The following is a 23161-nucleotide window of genomic DNA, read 5'->3' as shown; positions in this document are numbered from 1 at the left end:
AAATACATTCTTTAAGTCCACCTAACATTAAGAATTTTAACACACCTTTCTCTTTCAAGCAGATATTTTAACTATCATTCAAAAGCTTTAAAATACTGCTATAAATCCTATTTAAAAAAATGTGGACATGTTAAGAACTATTTTAAAAATACATATGGATGAAAATAAGGAAGATAACTAATAGAAGCATTTTTTAAATATCAAGAACTAGCTAAAAATGTCTGTTGTGTTTGTTCAAGATAACAAAGTTAGCTTGAACTTATAATAAAGTGGGATTATTCATGGATGACCAAAGATTACTTCTGTGCTGCATAAACCACTGTCTGCTCAAATACCAAGGTAGTTTAAGAGTTCAATGATTAACATGGTTATAAAACAATACTTAAACAAATGTTTAAACCATAAGAGACACATACTGTATTCCCCACAACTAACGTATGTAATTTAAGTTTGGGATTGAGATTTTCAAAAACTTAAAGCACCAGCTTACTACCAACCTTCAAGCTGAAGATAAAACATTGATTTTGAGGAATATGCCATCTGATAAGTATTTTTTAAAAACTTTAAAAACTTACTTGCAAGTTAGCAAGCATTAGAACTCAATTTAAACAACATGACTTACATTGATCCAGGTTTTTTTATCCCAAATGCATTAGAAATTTGTTATACTTTGGCACACTTACTTTCTATTTAATTCTACAGATTATTTCACAAATGTAAATATCTTAGTTAACTTCTAGAAAAACAGTCCTTGAAAGAATTTTTTATCAGATAAAGTTTGCCAAGGCACAGATGCATCTAAACTTGATTTATGCCCACAAGACCCTCTATTGCACCAATTTCAATGAACTGCAGGGCTCTGTGCATAAGCCTAATGGGTACGACTAGGGTATATGACTCCCTGCCAGACAGAGCTCCAGAGGATATTATGGATCTCTGTCATTACCCATCAGCCAGAGACTACTTTCTCCACAATTCTGCTGTCAGGAGGAACTGTATGATGACTTCCTAACCTGTTTTCACTTCTCATCCAGGCACAGCAATAAACACCTGAATACAGATACAGCCACCAGCACAAGTTCAGTATCCTCTGCCTTTCTCTGCCGACTCCAACACGAGACCAAAGTTATCAAAACAGAGTATTTTAAGAAAGCACCAATTTTTTTCAGAGTATTCCAGTAATATCTCTCTCTCTAGAATTTATTCTTAAATGTGTTACCACACACAGGATGGATTCACTTGCCAATACTACTGACTGATTATGTAAGTCAGGATGAAGGAGTTATAATGAATTCTGTAAGCCAGATTTATTAAAACTGAAACCTTTAAGGAACATTAATTTGTTGTGAAAGACAAAGTTCTTAAAATCTGAAGTGTTACAAAGCAATGTTGATTGCTGCTAAAAGAACATTACTTAAGCCAAAAAATAACACCAATTTTTCAGAATTCTCCTACTGATACATGTAATCTTCCTTATTGTTCTTCAATCTGCATGATTATGCACAGAAGAAAACCACTAGAAAGCCATAATGAACACAAAGAAGTGATGACTATTTTTGGAATACAAGTACTTAGTAAAAAAATCAGCGAACACACTTCCTTTCTCAGGTGTGTGGGAGGAGGAAAGTGTCTACATTAAGAAAAAATTAAGATGTTGGAATAAAGATACACAGCAGGTAGACTGAAAAGAAGTATGGAACTATTTTTTGCAATGACCAGGTTTCAGGAAAGCTTGCCAACTTGTCCTACCAACACTAATATCCTGCGACCCAAAATTCCCAAGCAACATGTGCTCTCTCCCTCCACCTTCCATATGCCACACACCATCATTTTTCTGGCAATATCCCTGCTTTCAGGATCTCAGCTTAGTTCATGTCTCAGTCCTGCCATTTTTATCCATCTCCCCTTGGATTATGCCAACTCCTAACAGAATCATGCCTTCCTCCAGGAAACAAGTTCCTCAGAGCAAAGCTCTGCAATGCCTTTGTACTACATAGCCCAGCCAACTTTCCTGGAAAGAAGAAATCCATCCCGATTCATTGTGCAAGCTCAGCTTGTCTCACAGTTGATGCAACAACCTCCTTTTAATCTCCCAGCCTTACCAGCTGAAAAAAAAATGGATTACATTCTAGATGGTGAGCAATTATTCAGTAAGTATGAGAAGGCAATAAAGAAAAGCAGGAGCAAAACAGAATTTTCCTGAAGTGTCCAGCACTCCCTCTTCCTTCTTGCTCTCTAGTTTGAAAGCCTTATATGCTGCCTTCTTAGTCATGTAAGACCTGTAACAGTATACTGCTTTATAAAACTCTATAATTTATGCATCAAAGCACACCCCTTTGCAATAACTGAAAAACCAGAACATCCAGAAATATAGTGAACACCATCTCTACCATGAAGATTTTACCTGAGGAAGATGAGGATGCCAAAGAAGCTGAAGAGGAAGATTCAAGAGAAGTGCTGAAGAATGGATCCCATGCCAGGAAGTCACTGTTCCCCTTTCTATATTAAGAGTTAAAATTGGAATAGAAATGAAAGATTTATGCATTCATAAAAATCACAAACTTCAGTAGCAGTTTGATAATATAATAATTATAATAATTACAGAACACTTCGGCTTCGAAGGGATCTTTAAAAATTCTGTTCCAACTATGCTGACATCCACTAGACCAGGTTGTTTAAAGCCCCTTCCATACTGGCCTTGAACATTTCCAGAGACAGGGCATCCAAAACGTCTCTGGGAAACCTGTTTCCACATATCACCAGACCTCACAGTAAAGAATTTCCTCCATATATTTAATCTAAAACTACTCACAGTTTAAAGCTACTCCTCCTAGTCCGATCACTACATAGTTCTTGTAAAAAGTCCCTCAATAATATGGTAAAAACTTTTGACAAATTAGTCTATATTAGTCTTCACATCTAAAAAGAAAAGAATTAGTCAAAATTTGCAGGTAAGGAGACTGTCTTAGCCAAAACCTTGGTGAAAATTTGTGTGTGGACATACTCCATAATGTCAGTTAAATAACTGTAATTTTTGAGACCTATATCTTCAAATTCATTCATTTCAGCATATATACGCATAAGCAATGTATGCAGATCATTGTAGATTTGGGTTTTGCAATCTTAAACATTGTACCATAGAACACTCTTGGATAGAAACTAAGTCTGTCTTATTTAAAAACATTGTGTAGCTATGTAATGATAAATACCAACTGAGATTGATCACAATAAATCAAATGTATTAGAAGGGATAAACAAATGAATGGAAATATCCATTGATACACTTAGGCTTATAATGCAATAGATGTACAACCTAAGATAGGACTCAGCTGTCATTTCCAATGAGTTTCTGAGTTTAGAAAAATAAGAACAAATTCCTGCAAAACAGCATTTGATGGAATTTTAAATTTTAACTTACTCAGTAGTTGGAGCAGAAAGTTTTGACTTTGTTAACTCTTCACCTAAGAAAAAGATACCATATTATCACTAAAAGTGTGAAATATAAAATAAAAATTTCATTTTCATTACAAGAAGATATTTAACATTCATGTTGGCAGTTCAAACAAATTACTATTAAAATGGAAAAAAGAAAATGTATCATTTCTGATAACTTAAGTTTCCTTTACTATGAGAAGACTACATAGACCAATGCACTTCATAAGGAAGTGTTGTTTGCTTGAAACTTCCTCCTTGAATTATACAGTTTACAACACTGTTCTTCAGCAAATCTGGTCTGGTTTCCCACTGGCCAAAAAAAAAAACCAAAAACAAAACACCTAACCCTGAATAATAGAAGCTAATGCTCTATCCTCTATGTCAGTATTTTACACCATAAACATGGTGTGCTTTGCTGGTTTATGGATCATCCTAAACTTGAACAGATGGAAGGGTTTCAGGAACTTGCACAGGAGTTTTTCTGATGGGGCAACCCCTTTGGTATCTGGATGTGTTCCTCATTACTGTCAGACAGGTCCCCACAACAGGGAACAGCCAAGTACACAGATAAGGAATGGTTATATAAAATTAACACGAGAAGCATTTTGTTCAATTTAAAATACAGATATTTAAGAAGTTTATGTCTCCAACAATTAAAAAAAAGTTTTGTTTTCATTCTGTTAAAAAAATGAACAGACTAAAAGATTCACACTTACTGGATGAATTTTGATTCATTTGTGCCTGAAACAGGAAAAAAAAAAAGGAATAAGTTCTTCTACTCTGAAATTAACCACTTAACAGTTCCACAGTTCTTATATCCACTCAACTTCCTACGTGATATTTTGTTTTCAGTGCCAGGTAAAAATAGCATGAACTTGCGGAAGACCATGGAACATGAGCCTGGACAGAGCAACCAGTGCACATCTGCCACACCAGTTTGAAAATGCAGGAATAAATACTGTAGAGCTGACAATGGAGCAGCATTTTTAAATCTCTTTACCATCTGGGACAGAGAATTAAACAGCCAACATATCTATCACATAGTACAAATGAAACGAAATATTCCTCATGTTTTCCCAACAAGTCCCCTCACACACTACACTTACTTAGTTTTAACTACAAATGCAAATAAAAAGCCATTCTCTACTTACAGGACTGTGCCTCTGCTTTCAAAATGTGATGAGGGAAAAAAGAGAAAAATTATTTTAATATGTTATGCACACTATTTTCCTTAAAATCAGAACCAGTCTCACTCTGATCTGAATACTGTACTAGCATACCCTAATATTATTTATCATTTGGTGGTATAAAGGATTATTCCATAAACTGGCAGGATAAATCAATAAAGCTGCACTGCAAATGTTACATGTATCCTCATTATATGACCTGTTTTAAAAGACTTGTGTGTTATTGAAAACTAATTTTCAAATTACGTTAAAAGCCATGCTCAGCTAACACTAAGATGTAATTGAATGTCTCATGGTCGCACAACCACAAACACAAGAACTGAGCACTCTAAAGTCTCAAGGAGACTTTAAATATGAGAAAAGTACTTAATGTTATATTGCAATATAAAAGTGCAATCTATATATATTGGAATATGAAATGTACCAAAAATTACTTAGTGCACAAGAAAAAAGAATTACTGAACCTAGAAAAATTCTGAACATTATAATATATGTTTACACTACTGTTTCTTTACCACTTTTCTACACAACAAAAATACAAGGAACAAAAGACTTACAGATATTGCTGGAGAAAGAGTGATGTTCCCTATGGATACTTTTAATTCATCCAAAGAAGGCATAGTGTATTGAGAGCTGTTATTTGGCTGGACAGGTTTTATTTCCACGTGGAACCTCCTGGGTTCATCATCTTCAGAGTCAGACTCACTGGATGAATAGAAATGGTTCTCTTTGGTATGTTTGTCTCAGTTAAGGTGGAAATACCTCAAAGTCATCTGCTTAATCTACTTTATAATTTTGATCCACAAAATGCTCATATTAAGTGACCTCTTGGTGCATTTACATATATCCACAGTCCAAAATGCACAATTCAGAGTTAAAATTTAGGAGTTTATTCCATTTATCTTCAGAATGATGATTCTGTTCAAAAAACATGATGTCACATAACTGAAGAATGGCCGTATCTGTCATATAAATGAATAACGGCATATTTGAAGGCATAAGGTTAAATTTAAGATTCTAAAGCAGCAACACTTCTACATGTAAAATTATAATTTGCAAGACTCCAACAGGGATTCTAAGGGATGTATGAAAAATCTAGAAGTCTTTTAAATCAAATGAAGAAAAGCCTAGGTTTTTTAATGATCAGTGAAATGCCCATGGTACCTGTACCTAACATAAACAGTGAAGGAAAGAGCAGGAGTCACCATTACATGTTCCTCTTACAGTGTGGCACTAAAAATTTTTTTTAGTAAGCATGCCAGTTAAACAGAAGGCTGCATGGTAAACTGAACAATGTCAGCTGCTTAAAGTACTGTCATCTTTGGATAGAAAGAAATCACAATGACATCTCAGACCTCAAAACAAGGAAAATAAACAGCACTTTATATGCACAGGACCTGCACTGAAGAAAAGCTCTGAAAGGCCCAAGCTAAGTCTTAAAACCTGCATTTGTTTAGACAAGAAAAATTTGAAAATTTCCCTCTACAGAAACACAAAGTTTTGTACCACCTGGAAGAAGTGTATATATTCTCTAAGTCACTTCTGTTATTTTCACCTGAAAATATGACAGACTTTTGCATTAAATTCCTTCAAACTATTCCCTAACAAAGTTTTAAATTCGACATTCCAAATCCCTTTCAGCTGAAAGGATCTGAAAGCCAAGTATCTTCATTTTACACCTCTCTTCCTTCAAAATGAAGCATTTATAGAAAAGGTTTCAAAGAAAAGTAATTCTAATTTCATCAACATATTTCTTGTCTTGAAGGTTATCACTGACCTTCAAGATTCATTTCCTACAAATAAGGAATACAGATTCCTTGGCCAATACAGATTTAAGTCAGACTTATTATGATTGACTGTCATTATAATAAAACAATGTCTTCCAACAAATTATCTCATGAGATCCCATCAACAAAATAAATTTCTAGAGGCTAAGGGAGGAAAAGAGAAAGTGAGCTGATAAGTTCCTGAAGCTGGTCAAGATTTTCAGCAGCTGAAGTACTACCTTATGAGAGATTGCAAATCATGGATATTTTTCAAGGAATGTATGCCTTTTCTTTTGTTTCACAAAAAAAAAAGAGATAATAAAAAATAGGATGTCCAAATGAATACGCATGAATGTTGTTCACTTATCATCATAAGCATGAATGTTATTCACTTATCTCTCACTTTCAGAAATACATGCAAAATATGAAAAAATACTCCTCTTAGAACTGGATAAAAGTCTGTCACTTTTGTATCATTTTTTTAAACAGAAGATTACATCAACTGCTTCTATTGTTACAGGACTCTTCCATGTGGACATTAGAGGAAAATTCTGCAAAGCTGATGAAAACAAAGAAGTTATGATGATGACCTGGCCACTGTAATGAGCTGTTAACTGCTTAAAAATTTTTGCAATTTAAGGTAATGACACAGCCCAAATTCACCTTTTATCTGAAGTACCCAGAAAATTCAGTGAATACATATCCAAAAATTAGCTATCTTGACAACATACTAGGCTTGCTTAGATCTATGGTAACTATTCCCAGCTCTTAAGTAGAACTTTCCTCTGTGGTGGTAGTAAAAAAAGTGGACAATAATTTTTCCTCCAAAGCAACAGGGGAATGGCAGAGAAAAATCTTTAGCCTCAATAAAGGTGACTCAGAACAAAATCTGCTCTGCATATGAAAGCAATAAAGCTTTCAATATGAAGTTATTAAATAGACAGTAAAAGCTAAAAGCACCAACTGGAAACAGCGTGTAGTGTAATGACTTCATTATGTAACAGAAATTTTATTTCTACACTGCTCTAGTGCTACAAAAAAAAGTGAGGGCGCAGGTACAGAACAGATAACCATTCAATATGCTTTAAAAAATTTGCAAACTTTATAAACTCTCTGAGAGCTTTTCATAAAGAGAGATCTGTGTGGAATTTTGGATCTGCAATGGATCTGGCAATTTTTTTTCCTTTTCATTTTTGCTGTCCTTTTGAAGTTCCCAAGAGATCTGATCCAATGTAATGTAATGTGAAGTAATGTAACGTAATGTAATGTAATGTAATGTAATGTAATGTAATGTAATGTAATCTTTAACATTTGCACACACACATCCAAGAAAAAATTTGGTTCATTTTACAAAAGCTATGAGTGTAAGAATACAAGGTTGCAACATAGGCATAAATATCATTCATCTTCCTTAACTCTTTAGTCAGTACTTCCTCTTTCCAAAGAATTGTAGTAGCATCAAATAATTTGGCGCAATAATAGTAAAAAGGATATCCTGTGTTGCTTCTGGTTTAATGCTGTATCCTTCATCATCTACATCAGGAAAGTTCTAAAAACAACAACAAAAATTACGCTATTGATAAATAACTAAAAAACCAAGTCATTCTTACATCAGACCGAATTTTACATCATTGACAAATTAAAATTGCAACTCATGAAAGTGATTTTTATTCAACACTCTTACAATTATCTGAAGTTACGATCTGTCATTCAGAAGTTGTATGACAAAGTATCTCACCACAAAATGTAACAAAACAAGCTCTAAATTTCCTGTGAAAACTGGCAAGTTTGAAATGCGTCTGCTTTAACTAATCAATCACTACTTAATTACTAATTGTAATTACTAATTACTCATTAATTATTAATCAATTACTTTATCAAAAAGGACAGAAATCAACATTATTTTAGCTCTAGTACTGAGTTAAATTAGGTTATAATTCTCTTGGCTCCAGAAAAATTTCCCAATTTTTACTGCTTTCAGCTAAGACACAAGGTGTTCTGATGGTGCAGAGCCAAAACCTTTCCAAAGTACTAGTCAGTATTTAAGTATGCTAGCCAAAGCGCTGCTTGCAAATTCCACTTCCCCTAGCAAGGGCAGCATGCCTGCACTGTTACTTCAGAAAAGAATATCCACACCATAGGTGCTCAAAATTTTATTCCCAAGTTTTCCTTTACGTATCTCCAACACTATCCTGAATCTTCAAAGCCAATAAGCATCTGGGAACTTAAGTTCTGTTTGTCTGTTCTTACAGGCAGTTAAACAGAAATTGAAAAGAATGATGTTAAAATAACTTAGAATGCTCAGCTAAGCATATTGTTTCATTAAAATAACTTTGGGACAGAGAGAAACAAGTCTCCAAGTTAATCTAAATTTTAAAAATGCATAAAACTCCTGCATCGTGTGTTACATACACAGGATAGACATGGATACATAGATACTTTCACCACCCAGTACCAAAATAATTCACTCACAACTTTGTATGCATAGGCAGTGTATGTGAACTGTTTAACATCTCAGTAAGTTTATCACAAAAAACCACAAGCAAGGTGTCTTCAAAATGCAGTGCTTTCAGTAGTTACTAATATGCTATAAAAATTAGAATATGTATACATATAAAAGTAATTTATTCTAGTGTACCATCAGAATATTCTATCAGAAAACAGGTACTGGGAACCAATTTGACCAACAGATATGTATACACAGTATGGCCAAAACATAATCTGTTAGAAGTCAAGAGATACAACAAAATGACTTATGTTGGTGATTTCAAGTGGACAAGAAAGGAACCTCATGACTTCAGATAAAATTGAAGCCAAGTTTAAAGAGAATATCTCTGAATAGCTTTGGAAGTATAGAACATAAACATTAAAATTATTCAAATGTAGTTATCCTTCTGTATCTTTTACAGGTATCACAAATGGGATGTCTGGTAATTCACTAAGAGAGAGTCTCTTCTGTACAGTTCCCTAAATTTAGCACTTCTGTAATAAATGGAATTTACACATAGCTCAAACTTTCTGCTAAGAAAAGTATAAGAAATACAGTCCTGTACAGATGTAAGACACACCAAATTAAATACTGCATCAAATAAATAAATAAATAAATACAACAACAAAAAAGTAATAACAGCACAATCATCCGGTCCAATACTTTAGCTCTACTTGCTCAAATCAAGGTTCTTAGCTACGCTTGACCTCAAGCTGACCTTGTTTATATACCAAAAACCACTAATGGAACTTGACATCAAAGTAAACAGAACAAAAACGTACAGCTACAGAGTAAGTTTATTTTCTTGTAATGCTACAAATTCTGAATTCTGAAATTAATTTAGTTGTCACACCAGGTGATTTTCCACAGATCAGGGACATTCATGGTTAAGATGAATTGAAAGTCAATAAAAATCTTTAAATATACAACATTTAATTTTTCTTAAAACTGGGCCATACATGTACAGCATATGATTACTGGGCTGACACAGTATGCACAATGTACCTGGCAAAAATCACTATTCTGATATAAAATTATGAGACAACTTAAGTTTCTAGAAGTTATTTTCATTGTATTATTTTTCATTTACTGAATAATCTCTAGGATGAAGAAAGAACCAAAATCTTAAAATATTAAACTTTCTTAATACTTTCATGACAATTATTTCTGATCTTGATAATATACTTGAATCATCTGTTCCTCAGAAACAGCCCTTCAGCATGCAATCTGTCTTCACAACTTCATGTATATAACAGAGATGAATACTGTACAGCTTAAGTTCTGAACACAAGAAAATTCCTTCCTTCTCTTTCAGCTAATCTATGCTACCACTTCTTTTCAAACTCTGAGTAGAAAACTTAATTTGTAGTTTTTTCCTATATATGAAATTTAAATATGTGGATTTAAATAATTTCAAACATCTGACATGAAACAGCATATACGCAGCACATAAATAATATGCCTTGTATTTCCAGCCTTGTCAGCAATCCAGATTGATTGGATCTTGTGCCAATTTGTGATCATTAACACTTGCTTTAATTAACTAGATACTGAACTTATATTTTTGTATAAACCAACGTAAAAAATGGGTGGAATAGATACTTGATATACCTTTGTATAGACAAAGGCAGATTGTGTCTGATTACAGATTACACAAGTAAAATGATACTTCACAATCTTACAAGTTGAGTAGTAATTTCAAAATACTGTTCTCAATATTATGAATGGTTGAACTGATGAATGTGCTTTCTGAAATACCAACATTTCATTTGCAAATCTACAATGAATAACAGTAGTAGATAACACAGCAATCTGAGAGAGACACATACTCATGAATCTGATGTTAATTAATGAAGGCATTTACATTTATTTGCCTAATGTTTACTACTTTTTCCACACTCCTACAATTATAGAACTACATATTATGTGATGAATAACTGTATCTTAAATATCAGGTACACAACAAAGGTAAAACCTGATTTGCCTACCATGCTGATCAGAGGTTAAGTTCACAACCTACATGTATAATTTTTGAACTTCAACACACAAAGATGATGATCTTTGCAAACTTTGGCCTTTGGGAAAAGTTACTATTAATAAAATGGGGATGGAGGTCTGCTTTAGCCCCCTACACAAATATGTGCAGTGTTCTTTGCAGAAAAAGCTCCCAACTACCTCATTATGCATGTGAACTGAACTCTGCAAAGCAACTAGAAAGAAAGCAACTGCAAAAGCAACTGGAACTGCTGGACTTCCAGGAAGCCTTTCTGACGTTCTGTTAAGCAACTAAACATGTAGCTATAAAAGCCAGTTTTCCCTGTGCTTGCAGATGTAATGCATTACTTGAGATCTTACATAGCTTTAAACATATGCCAGAAACTTAGGTCATATACCTTTGTCTTTGCTGCGGCATATTCTACAAGCTTCCTGGGGTTAATAAATTTTCAAAATAAAACATCCGACCTTGATAAATAAAATAAAATTTCTTGTATAAGAAGCTTGAGGACCAAGCATTCTATTAACAAAACACATTTTTTACCTTTGGTGAATAATTTATTTCAGTTTCCTTGCTCTGTCTCATCTGTCATCTAAAAGTGATTGAAGAAGCCACAGCATTACCATGTCATTAGTGTGTCTGGGCTACATACAGAGGACAGGGGAGGACCGTACAGAGCACTGTAGTCCAGCTACTCCATTTGGCCCTTCCTCTGCAACACTAGCGCTGCTGACAGGCTGGTCATCAGTCCAGAAGCAAAGAACCTTCACCACAACCCAGTTTGATTTCTTTATATTTTCTCTTCTCCTGGGATAACTACAGTGGTTATGAGAACTCTTTATCAAGTTTTCTTGAGGGTATGCTTCAAGATGGAGTGCAGCTGAACAGCTAATTCTATTTTTTTCTGCCAGAACTCAACTGGTTTCCTGTAATCCAGATGAGGACTCAAAGTAAGCAGCTGAAGCACATAGGCTGGAACAAGAGAACAAAAAGGCTCTCCACTTTTGACATATTTGAGGTGTAAATTTGACTCTGACATATACTTAGGTTAAGACAGAGGCATAATATTGGCCTCCTCTCCTTAGGGTGCCTATTAACCCAGAAGACACAGAAGAAGAGAGCAGACAGTCAGTTTCTCCTATTGTCAGAAATGCAGAAAGAAAGAAAAATGGTAATTCAAAGTGCCCCTCTCTTGTGCTGTAACAGAAAGCCTTGTCCTCAATAGCAACTATTTGAAAAATGCCAGAACAAAATGCTGTAGAATGCAAATAAAGAAAAACACTTGTATTTCAATAAATATTAGATTACACTTGTGTTCCACTTTTCAGAAATTGATGGTTCCAAATTCAACCAGTCCCCAGCAACAAAAAAAGGTCAATAATTCTACATAATCTCACATATGAAGAGGTTAATGAAAAGTTTTGGATGCCTTGATATGCGTTTGCATTTCAGTTTCCCATGAAAAAAAAACTTTCAGCATTATGTTCTGTACATCCGTGACTCCCTTCTTAATTACTTTTGAACTTACTGGACAATTTCAAATGGATTTGACAGAAAGAACAGAGAACTCAAAGATAATTACATTACTACAGTCTTCATGAAAATAGGCAGTGAAGTAGAAGAAGGAGATCAGCAAGCATCCTAACCAAGGGAAGAGTTGCAATCCCAATTCAGATCTTACTGGAAACAAGTGAAACCTTGTAAATGTTTCCCTGAAATAAAAGCTTCTTTTAGAGCTCATATCTTGCTAGAAAACATCTCTAGAGACATGGCAAACTCATGGGAAACAAGACATTTCAGCCTTTAGAAAAACGTTCTAAGGCAAAACCCCCATACAAAGTCAGTCTTCTATCTCTTTCAAGTGCATACACTTTCTACTACAGACTTTCCACTTTTCTTAATTATCAAGGTTTAGCTTAATGGAAGTTACACTATAGACTGACATATAAAAACCTCAGGAATTTTAAATCTCATGAGACACTGTCACCTATATTTAAACAGAGACTGCTTATTGAAGTGGTCAACTTTTTCAACAAATACAGTTCTCAGTCCACAGCTGCCTACTAATGAGCACACGAAAACCTCTTACAGCCATTACAAAAAAATACCTACTGGAATTAACGTCTTATTAATTTATTTTCCAGTATATATAAATTGGCAGCTACAAGAAGGATGAGCATAAGCATGTCTGTCTCACCACATATAAATGTGAGAGGATTTTGGGACAAAAGACATTTTTGACCCATCTCACCATTTTGCTTTTGGAAACAGCATAGAAGCTTGATAGACTGTGTTAGACTAGTGAGAAGGCCTTCATGGTATTGACTAAATAGTATGTTCAAAGATCCACAGTAGCACACAGAACTGGTAGATAATATACAGAAATCAGTTCTTGCTACATCCTTGACTTGAAAATTTGCAGTATTTTTACCTTGGTCTCTATAAATAATTGAAGACTGGTTATCTCCTACATTCCTTTCACACAATTAAAATTCCTGACAAACGAACAAAAGCCACCTTTTTAAATATGATCAATTTAATCATATATATGCCAGACAGGCTTTTTGTGAGTGACCAAAATTGACAAAATAATAACTGGGACATCTTAAGTTGAATTTCCTGAGGTCTGTTCCTCAGTATTTCTTAGCAATCAAACACAAATTAATATTGTTTTAATCTTTTTTGTTTAATAATAGTTTTCCAAGTTCAATTTCTTGAAATGCATAACTTGTTGCAAATACCCATACAAAACAAATCCTCCTAGAGATGACAGAGACTGTTTAAAGTATTTAGATTAGGTTTGAAAAATTAAACTGAAAGGAAACCTGCAAGTAAAAGCCAAGAAAAATTAAAAGCATTTTAAATGAGACCTTTCAGAAGAGGACTCTAACCTTAAAACATAAAAGCATTTGGATTGCTTGTTTGTTAGGGGTGAAATGAATCTCTATCATTTTTCACTACAATTACAGTAATGACTTCTGCTTTTAAAGCATTCAATCACTATACAGTATACTACTGTGGCTTGAAAAAAGCAAGGAGAAATCACAGACCAAATTTTAAATTCCAAATGCAGTCATAAAATGCTCAGCAGGCAAAAAAAACCAAACCAAACCAAAAGTATCAACAATTAATCTAGATGATCATATGGTGTGCCTCATGTAGCCAAACAGAATGCCAAACTAATTTATACTTGAATTTTTTGAACTCATTGTTTTCCAAAAACATGGAGACAAAATAAGCATAGAAAATAAAAACTGCAAGTCAAATCCAGTTGTGGTTCACTCCAGCGACTCAACCTGAACTGTCAAATGATTTTATTTCCATGAGAAGCCTGATAATTATAAGGATACTTCTATTGGTTACTTTCTTTTAAATGCACCCAAGGAAAGAAACCTACTGTAAGTCAAGATGACTGCACAATATAAAGTAACTGTCTTGGCAAGAACTACACATCTGTTCTTACACATATACTTCTCTTATGTGGCAAAACTTAATTTTCCCCATTTAGAAGGATAGTTTTACTAGATATTTCAAATCAAGTTTCTCAAAACAAATTTTAATATTAGGTACTAAAACCTCTTAGTTACCAAATAGAAATCAGAAAATTCACAAAGTAAGTGAACTTGGAAACTTAAGTTGTGTAATATAATTTGCACCTAAATGAACCAATGAAAAAGAAATAAGCCTACAGAAAATCACTTAGATTACTCTGTAAATGTTTCCCAAACATAGCTACAGGGAGTTACTATCTTTGTTATATGTTAATTCAAGAGAACATACATGTTTGCATAAAAAGAAAAGACTAAATTAAGGAAATTAAAATCTTTAACCTATTTAATTTAATTTGAAATGGTCACTTACCTGAATTGACTAAAAAAATTGGAAGACATATCACAGATCTAACAGTAATGAAAACTAGACCATTAATAAAGTGCATCTAGAAATGCTGCATTTAAAGCCATGTTTTAAACAGTATATTTCTACACTCCATCGCCAGCAGTAAAGCAGAACCCAGTCAATATTAGAAGGACTTCTCAAAAGAAACACTAGTAAGCCGAGGAATATGACAACACGAAGTTGAGTCCACAATAAACTACATCTTTTTTCTTTCTTAGAATCTATTAGCCAAGGAATTCAAACTATTAGCTGAAAAAGAAAGCAACATATATTTGCAGTGAAAACACCTTGCTTAAAACCAAATATTATTAGGAAACAAAAATGTATTACTGACACTTGTTTGTACATACTGCTGAAGATCATGTACTGCACAAAATTAACACTGAGTATGCAATGAAAATACTAAATCTTTTACCAGATAAATTATGTATTGCAGGGACTGTATATAAGTTAAGTTTCATCCGATTGTAGGGCTTGATAGTATAAGCATATGTATTTATTTTGGAAATAATCTACTTACGACTGAGTCTGCATCTGGACACTCCCTATTTAAAAAAAAAAGAAAATTTACAATTATAGAATGCACAACTTATTTTATTCACAAAAAATCTCCTTCAATATTTTCAATTAATTTAAAACAGTGCATTTGATCCTTTTGCCTCTCAGACTCTTGAAATTTCTGCTTTAAATAATCCATATTCAACTGAATGAGATTTAAGCAACAGCTGACAGTTTATGCTCAAAACACTGCAGAAAAAAAAAATCAGAAGAAATTATGAAAAATCAAACTCACATATTACTGAAAAGAATTAGACATAATAACAAAAACATCAAGGAAAGTGAGGACTACCACACTCTGTTCTGGATGAATATACTTTAAGTTTCAGATCTTCATGAGTGAGGGGTGCAATAAGCAGAAGTCACCAATCCTAATAAAATAGTCTACCTGCAAATGCAAAATGTTTTGGACAAAACCCAGTTCACAAAGAAATTAAGATTTTCTTCAGAGGAATTCAGAGCTTTCTCTTTTAGAGTTTCATTCTTAGTTTGTGTTTGTCAAGCACAGTTGCAGCCAAGTACTAGAAGATGCTGAACAAAATAACTGAGTACCCTCCTAAAAAGCACTTTAAAAAAAAAAAGTAAGTTATCTGCAGGAAGGCAGTGGTTGCAAGCACATTATTCACAAGTGTTACACTTTTCCACTGCAACATCAATTTGAGTAATAGTACCTAAAATAATGAATGACACTGATTCTCTCTGATGTCTTCAAAAAGCAGAAGCAATTACATTTACAGAACGTGGGAATACTTGAGTAGCATACAAGTCCTCTCTAATTTGCACCCTGACAAATCATGATGGTGCAACTGAACAAGAGTGTTTTTATATCATTAGTCTGAATATCCTACACATGCATGCTGTGAAAAAAGAATGTGGAAAAAATAAAATGCATTGTAATCTAAAACATCTTCTCTGAAAAAACAAATGGGTTAAAAGCAAAAAATGTAGCTTTTACTACAGTGTGTTAAAAACAGGTGCAAAAAACTTGCTAACATGGAGGTATTTACACAAAATTCAGTACAGCTTGTTAAGGAAATGACAGTGAGATGAAGGACTCCATCTTCTCTGAAAGGCCTGACACAAAAGAAGACATGTGATCAAATTTCTACTTGGTTTATATCTTTCATGGCAACAGAGCTGTTCTGAAAGATATTTCACTGCTTGAAAAGACAAAGCATATTCTTCTCTTGAGAGATGTGGTTTCAAAAAGGGTCTGTATGCAAACAAGATAGCCTGAGGTACATAACAGTTGAGAAATGTGAAATATGAGGCAAATGAATGAATATATTTCAGCCCACAATGAAGCTTTCCAAAATTAGTAAGCTAAGAAATCTTAAACAGAAACGGCAGATCTAGACTCAGAGGAGTACTACTGGCATCTCTCAGGATCTGTTCTATAGATGCAAGGAAAACACTGCAGTTTACAAATGTAAGTGAGGTGGAGAACAAGGACATCAAGCTGTAGATAAAAGTACTTTTAAATCACTAGATTTACTAGATCATTCTTTTTAAATTAAAGAACTGGGTCATGCTTCTGCTATAATGTAGTGTTTCAGAAAACAGATATTTTATAAGGGAATTCAAGGATTGTAGACAAAAACTGAAACAACCAAATCATGCAAAGCAGTGGTTAGAAGTGTAATCCCTGGTTAAACTACAGCAATATGTAAGAGAATGCACCCTGCATGGTATTTCCCTGAATTAAAACCATTACTAGACACACCTGCTCAGGCATCAACAGTTTAAAAACTATCTTGATAAACTGAAATATTGGCTATTTTTTATCCCCATTACTAGTTTTCATACAAAACAAGGCTTCAGGGTGGAAATATACTTACACAGATTCAGTATCTTTTTCTTTTTTCATTATTCCTGATAAACCGAAAGGCTTCCTTTTCCGTGGTTTTATTCCTACGGAACAAACACTTTTCATTCATAGATCAAAGAGATAAAGGCATATTTAGCAATGTCAAACACAAACACATATGAATCCAATGTTTTAAATGCTGCCACAGGTATGCAGTGGAGATAGGTATGGAGCCAAACTAAGGGAACATTAGTCCAATTTGCTTTAAGTGACATTTTAAAAAAATCAAAATAGGGTTCAACACATTAGTTACAAAATTCTTAAAAAACTGACTTGGATCTCCAAGTTGGGTATAAAGACTTTGTTTTCTTTAATAAACAGTTTTGAGGAAGAGGATTCTGCTCACAGAAACTCAACAAGAGCTGCTGCTCCAGGCGATCCTGAATAGTCATGGATAAGAAACTGAACATTGTCTTCCCCAGCTACAGCAGTTCAACAGCTACCCTGTTGTTATTTCTTTTGCCCTGTGTGCTCCCAGGAGCTGCAAGCTCCTGTCTTTCCTCAAAAGTAGGATCTTGGTCCCATTAAAAATAAGAGTGTTTCCCAGCTTTCCAGCTGATGAGAGTTCATGATTTCTCAGTGCTGTATTCAGCTCCAAGACAGCTTCTCACCGAGCTTGGAATTACACTTTTTCCGCTTTTGTTTCTTCCCTGCCTTTAGCACTGGATACATACAGCTACGGTACTGAAAAAAGTACTTTCATTGCTTTCATATTGCTTTCATTCCCACTTAATGTACTAAAACTAAAATACACTTAAATATTCCCTCAGACTTACTGCCACATCTGCTTCTTCACAATGTTTGCTGAGGCAAAGCAGACTGCCAAACAAAATGACTAAGTGCAAGCATCTGATCCAACTAGTCTACAATTTGGTTTTGATGCATGATACTACTGACAGCATGCTTTTGAGCAGAGTGGTAGAAATAATTTGGTTTCCAAAATTAAACCACTGTTAATTCAAGCACTTTATTATATTTACCTTTACAAAAATATATTACACAGCGCATAAGAAATCTCTCCACTCCTAGAAATTTTCAATAACTCCAAACTTCTCAAATCAGGGTAGCTGTAGAGTCAGTAATATAAACTGAGGAACATAATTTACTCCAAGATTATTTTTAAATGTCTGGGCTTTGTTTTTCCTCTGTGTCTTATGCAGACCAAAATAATGGCAAATGGAGAATGAGACTAATTTCTGAACATGGATCTTCTCTGCTTCAGTTAGAAGAGATTTTAAGTCTCAGCCAAAATCTTGGCAACTTAAAAAAGCTTTTGGATGCTATAACTTATACTGCTGACTCCTCTGTCCCACAAGTAAAGACATAGCTTATGGACAGAAAGCAGTTCTTAACCACTTTAAACAATCCCCTAAGTAAAAAAGGCTGCACCAACAAAGAAAGAATTTGCAACCATAACACTCCATTAGGCTTAGTTTAACTGACACAGTAACAATGGGAAGAGCCCATTGTTTTGACACTTGCAAATTAAGCTATAACACATTCATAACTGAATCAAATCCAAACTCTGCAAAGACCAAGTGTTAGCCGAAGTATACGTGCAAGAAACACTAAAATTATCTGACCTTTATGCATTAGTCTTATAAAGGTTTTAGAGGCCTTGATGCCTAGAAAGGCTGATCTGGAACAGAGACTAGACATAGCTAAATGGACAAAATAGGTATTTATTGAAAGCCTTAAAAGGATACACCCTGGACACTACAAGAGCCTGGTCAGGGCTACACCCAGGATGAATCCAAGATGGATTCCAGTCATGAGTTTTATACTTTTGTAAGTTTTGGTTTAACTGTATATTGGGTTCAATTGTCCAATGACAGCTCCAGGTCATGAAGTCTCATGGCTTGCCCCCTTCTCTTTGCCACTGTTTATGCTTTTTGGGTAATGGTTGTCCTTGATTCTCTACTTGGGAAGGGATTGTTTTGTCTAACTACCCTGTGAAGAGAACCTACTAATACCTAATATGAAGTTTCAGAGTTTGCCACTGTTTATGCTTTTTGGGTAATGGTTGTCCTTGATTCTCTACTTGGGAAGGGATTGTTTTGTCTAACTACCCTGTGAAGAGAACCTACTAATACCTAATATGAAGTTTCAGAGTTACATACCAGGTAGCAGAGAATCTGAAAAATTTAAAAGCTAAAACCCAAGGCATCAGTCTTATTGGCATTGAAGTTTGTTTCTCAAAAGAAAAACTGCATTTTAGTCTACTGGAGCACTTTAAAGTTATACACACTCACACACTGATGAGTACCCTTTGCTTCACAGTTCAAGTACTACTCCACAGAATTCTCGTGTAAATAACTATGCTACGGCAACTCACCTTCGGCTACACTGGATGTGTTACATTCTTCAAACTCAATAGGGCCTTAAAGAAATGACAATGAAGGTAAACATTAGGTAAAATTTCATCTTTTTTAATGACAACTAATATTTCCTGAAAATATGAGATAATCGAATTAGAAATGTTGGTAGTAAACAAAAGGCACAATTACTCTGCCAATGGCCAAAGATACTAAAAAATCACACACGTAAAGCAGTTTTTTCACTCCTTCATACTGAAAAATTAAAATACTAGTCATCATCTAACTAAAATTCAATTGCCTATATCTAATTGTGTCTTCATTCAAAATTGCATTTATAATATAGCATCAGTGTAAGGTTTTAAATTTACCTTCTTTTAATGAATAAGAACTGTATAAGTAGAAATGAAAAAGGAAAAGCTATAGCCCTAATTTTGAAAGTCACACTTTTTCTAACCCTGCATTGCTAGTTCTAGTGTTTCCTCTCCACAGCCAACTGCCTACACAATTAGAAGTGCCATGTAAAATCTTAAACACAGCAATAAATAATTTTTTTCCAAAAAATCATTAAGACCCAACAGGACCAAAACAAAAGAGAACGCTAGCTAAGTTCTAGATCTAAAGAAATTCCTCACATTATATTTGCCACAAATTAACAGTCTAACAGCAGTCATTTGCCACTAACAACAGTCAGTTGCCATTGCAAATTGATGTCGTAAGCCTTATTTATTCCTATATATTCCTAAAACTAGAATTTATTTAATTCCACTGTGAGACATTTTAGGAAGCATGTGTACAGAAAACAGCATGAGTTTCTGTAGGATCTTGTTCAGGGAATGATAGAATCACACCAGCACTTGTGGAAGTGCAATGACAACAAAGAGCACATGCAGGCAGGCACCTTTTCTTCCAGCCCACATTGGTTTACTTTGGATCTGTATCCACAGAAGAAGAAGTTCAGCCTGCTATCATGGTGCCACAGGGGTTATTACTTACCTTTCTACAAACATTTTGATAGCATGCACACAAGTTTATGTACCAGATATGTTACAGATAAGAGAGAGGGGAAAAAATACTTCTAATGACTTATTTTCTTTTTTAATTATGGCATGCTCAAAGTATTAATTTATATTTACTGTAATTAAGACTGAGTTTGCAAAATTTTCCCAATCAGTAAAAACAAATTTAAATGTCTGTAAACAGCAGGATCAGAATTTTGGACTAGAACCCATCAATATCTCACTTATCATAATGTAATTGTTTGGCCTCCAAATGATGCTCTTGCAAGCAGAATATTAAAAGACAAATCTCAAACAGCAGTCTTAACAGAACTTTAAATTTCAATTAGCAAATGACTTCAAATGCAAGTCTAATTATTCAATACAGAAAGACAAGATGCAAATTCCTTACAGCTCTCTCAAACTGTTATATGTCATAAATATATGCGCATTTTACACTGGTCTTCCAATACTTTCTTCTTTGCTCTTCACTAAATCTACAGTAACACAAAGTTAGCATGCTCCAAAATGAAGCAAACTTGGGTATCTTGTAAAATAAAAGAACAGAAAAAAAGACCAGGAAAACTGATTTTTAGAATGGTACATGTCTACACCTCCATATTGACTTAATCAACATTTTATTTTACAAAATTAAACTATTGTTCACAGGATATTAAGCAAGACATTCATAAAAATGCCATAAAATGTAGAAGCTGAAGAACTCAACTGTTACTTCTTCAGAACTACACTTCAGACCACATATTTTTCATCACTTTACTAATGATTCAACTGCTTCTATTTCTTGCTTCTATAGATATTTTCATTTTGCTAGGAAAAATTTTTTAAAAGCCAAAACAACGACAAACACTCATCCCTAAAGCAAAAGAAAGGAAGCTGTAAACACTAAGACTTAAATTATTTTCAGAGGAATAAAATACTCAGGCTTTTTCAGAATTCCACCATTTCTTTACCCTTTCTACTAACAGTGATCCCCTCAATTTTAAAACTTTTACACTAATGATTAAAAGAACTGAAGGCTCAAATACAGTTTAATAATATTTCAGATCAGTATCTTAACTTCCACTTCTAAAATAAGCAGAAAGGAAAGATCTTCTTCAACAACACATCCAAGTTAGTCTATTTTTTTCCATTATGCTTGCTTAAAACACTTGTCTTTAAAGGTGAGGTTTTTACACCTAGTAAGAATTTATATTTGAAGGCACATTCTTCCTTACTACAGAAACACACAGATATCATGTGAACCAGTTACAATTAAAAAACCTATTTTGGTAGAAACTTACCTTTCCCACTCAAATTTTTATAGGGCCCCTCTTCCTTCAGAATTTCAGAAATTCATGTCAGTGGCTGTCTCTAATTAGCTCAGTTGGTTAGGGCATGGTGCTATTAACACCAAGGTTGTGGGTTCAATCCCTATATGGGCTATTCACTTAAAGAGTTGGACTTGATGATCCTTGTGGACTCTTCCAAATAAGAATATTCTGTGCATCCAGCTTGCCCTTTTGAATGTAGTGAATTTTTTAACAGTTTTAGATTTTCTCACAAGTTTTGTTCTGTAACTTCAGACCTCCAACAGTTCTGCTTCCTATATGTCTGCCTAAAGAGCACCATATTTTGACTTGGGCATAGTATTTTTAATCAAAGCAACATTTCAGAAATAGACATTTCCTGCCTATTGTGGCACTCTATAGTGTACTAACTTAGAAAACAGGATAGCTGTGAGAAGCTTTCAACAGCCTGCATAACAGCTGGAGTCTCCTTAGGACAGATGCCTTTGAGTCCAAAGAGGTGATAATACTGCTGTCCAGCCAGAACTGTGTGTTGTCACCACATTGTCCTCTGCTAGAACTAGCTACTAGCTGCAGTCTCCTAGTCAGCCAGAAGGCCTTAGACACACATGCTGTTATAAGAGCATAGCATCAATAAGGAATTCAGACAGTTTCTGAAAAAGTTTTCCAGCACTGCTCACTGACTGTGTAGAACATGGAAACAAAAGCAGCTGCACTAGCACAGAAAAAAAAATCCCCCAAACCTCTAAAAAAAAATCCCACTCAGAAAGCTTTCTCCTCTGTGACACCATAATGCATATCTTTCTGATTCCTTAATCAGAAGTTAAGAAGTCAGAAGCTGCTATAGTCAAGAACTACCAGTGGTTTGTCATTAATGGAGATTGCCAGACAGATATAATATACAAATGGAAGTCAAAGCATGCAAACTGATGTCCTGGTATCTCAATAACTTCTGTAACAACTACATTAAGTTTTTAAGGTGGATGCATTACCTCTAGGAGGCAAAAAGTTTTCAGAACAGGCTTGTGCTCAATTATTGTACTGTAGATGAAGGCTTAACACCAACAAGGTGTCAGCTCAAAATGTGGATGATTACAATGGCTAAAATTTTTGATGCAAGTAAACAGATTCACTGTCCATTGCAGCATTAAAAGAAAGAAAAGCAGTTGCTTCACATTTAAGCAGTAGTATTGATGTTGGGGACTGAAGTCGTTCCCTGAAGCAGTCACTAGAGTTCATGCCACATGACAGCCTAAGGCACTGAAAGAACCATCTAAATGGTGCCATACTGCAGTGCAGATGATAATACTGGTAACACTGCTATTTGGCAGTACTGCAATCAAAGCA

General features: G+C 34.4%; 1 protein-coding gene across 5 annotated transcripts in view; it reads right to left on the bottom strand.

Moving 5' to 3' along the window:
* FCHO2 (FCH and mu domain containing endocytic adaptor 2) overlaps positions 1 to 23161 on the bottom strand; it is an 84995-nt gene that overhangs the window by 24145 nt on the left and 37689 nt on the right. For 2 of the 5 annotated variants that reach the window (XM_030969143.1, XM_030969147.1), the window contains exons 9-17: positions 19530 to 19574; positions 17166 to 17238; positions 15290 to 15314; positions 7883 to 7937; positions 5180 to 5358; positions 4587 to 4601; positions 4152 to 4176; positions 3419 to 3461; positions 2405 to 2499 (exon numbers count right to left, since the gene is read on the bottom strand). In XM_030969143.1, coding sequence (XP_030825003.1) covers positions 2405 to 2499; positions 3419 to 3461; positions 4152 to 4176; positions 4587 to 4601; positions 5180 to 5358; positions 7883 to 7937; positions 15290 to 15314; positions 17166 to 17238; positions 19530 to 19574 — 555 coding nt within the window. The remainder of the gene's footprint in view (positions 1 to 2404; positions 2500 to 3418; positions 3462 to 4151; positions 4177 to 4586; positions 4602 to 5179; positions 5359 to 7882; positions 7938 to 15289; positions 15315 to 17165; positions 17239 to 19529; positions 19575 to 23161) is intronic. The other 3 variants (XM_030969145.1, XM_030969148.1, XM_030969146.1) reach the window with 2 other exon arrangements.

The sequence above is a fragment of the Camarhynchus parvulus genome, chromosome Z, assembly GCF_901933205.1.
Source record: "Camarhynchus parvulus chromosome Z, STF_HiC, whole genome shotgun sequence".
Taxonomy (NCBI): domain Eukaryota; kingdom Metazoa; phylum Chordata; class Aves; order Passeriformes; family Thraupidae; genus Camarhynchus; species Camarhynchus parvulus.
Note: the sequence above shows the minus strand (reverse complement) of the source record. Positions and strands in the feature narration are given on the sequence as shown.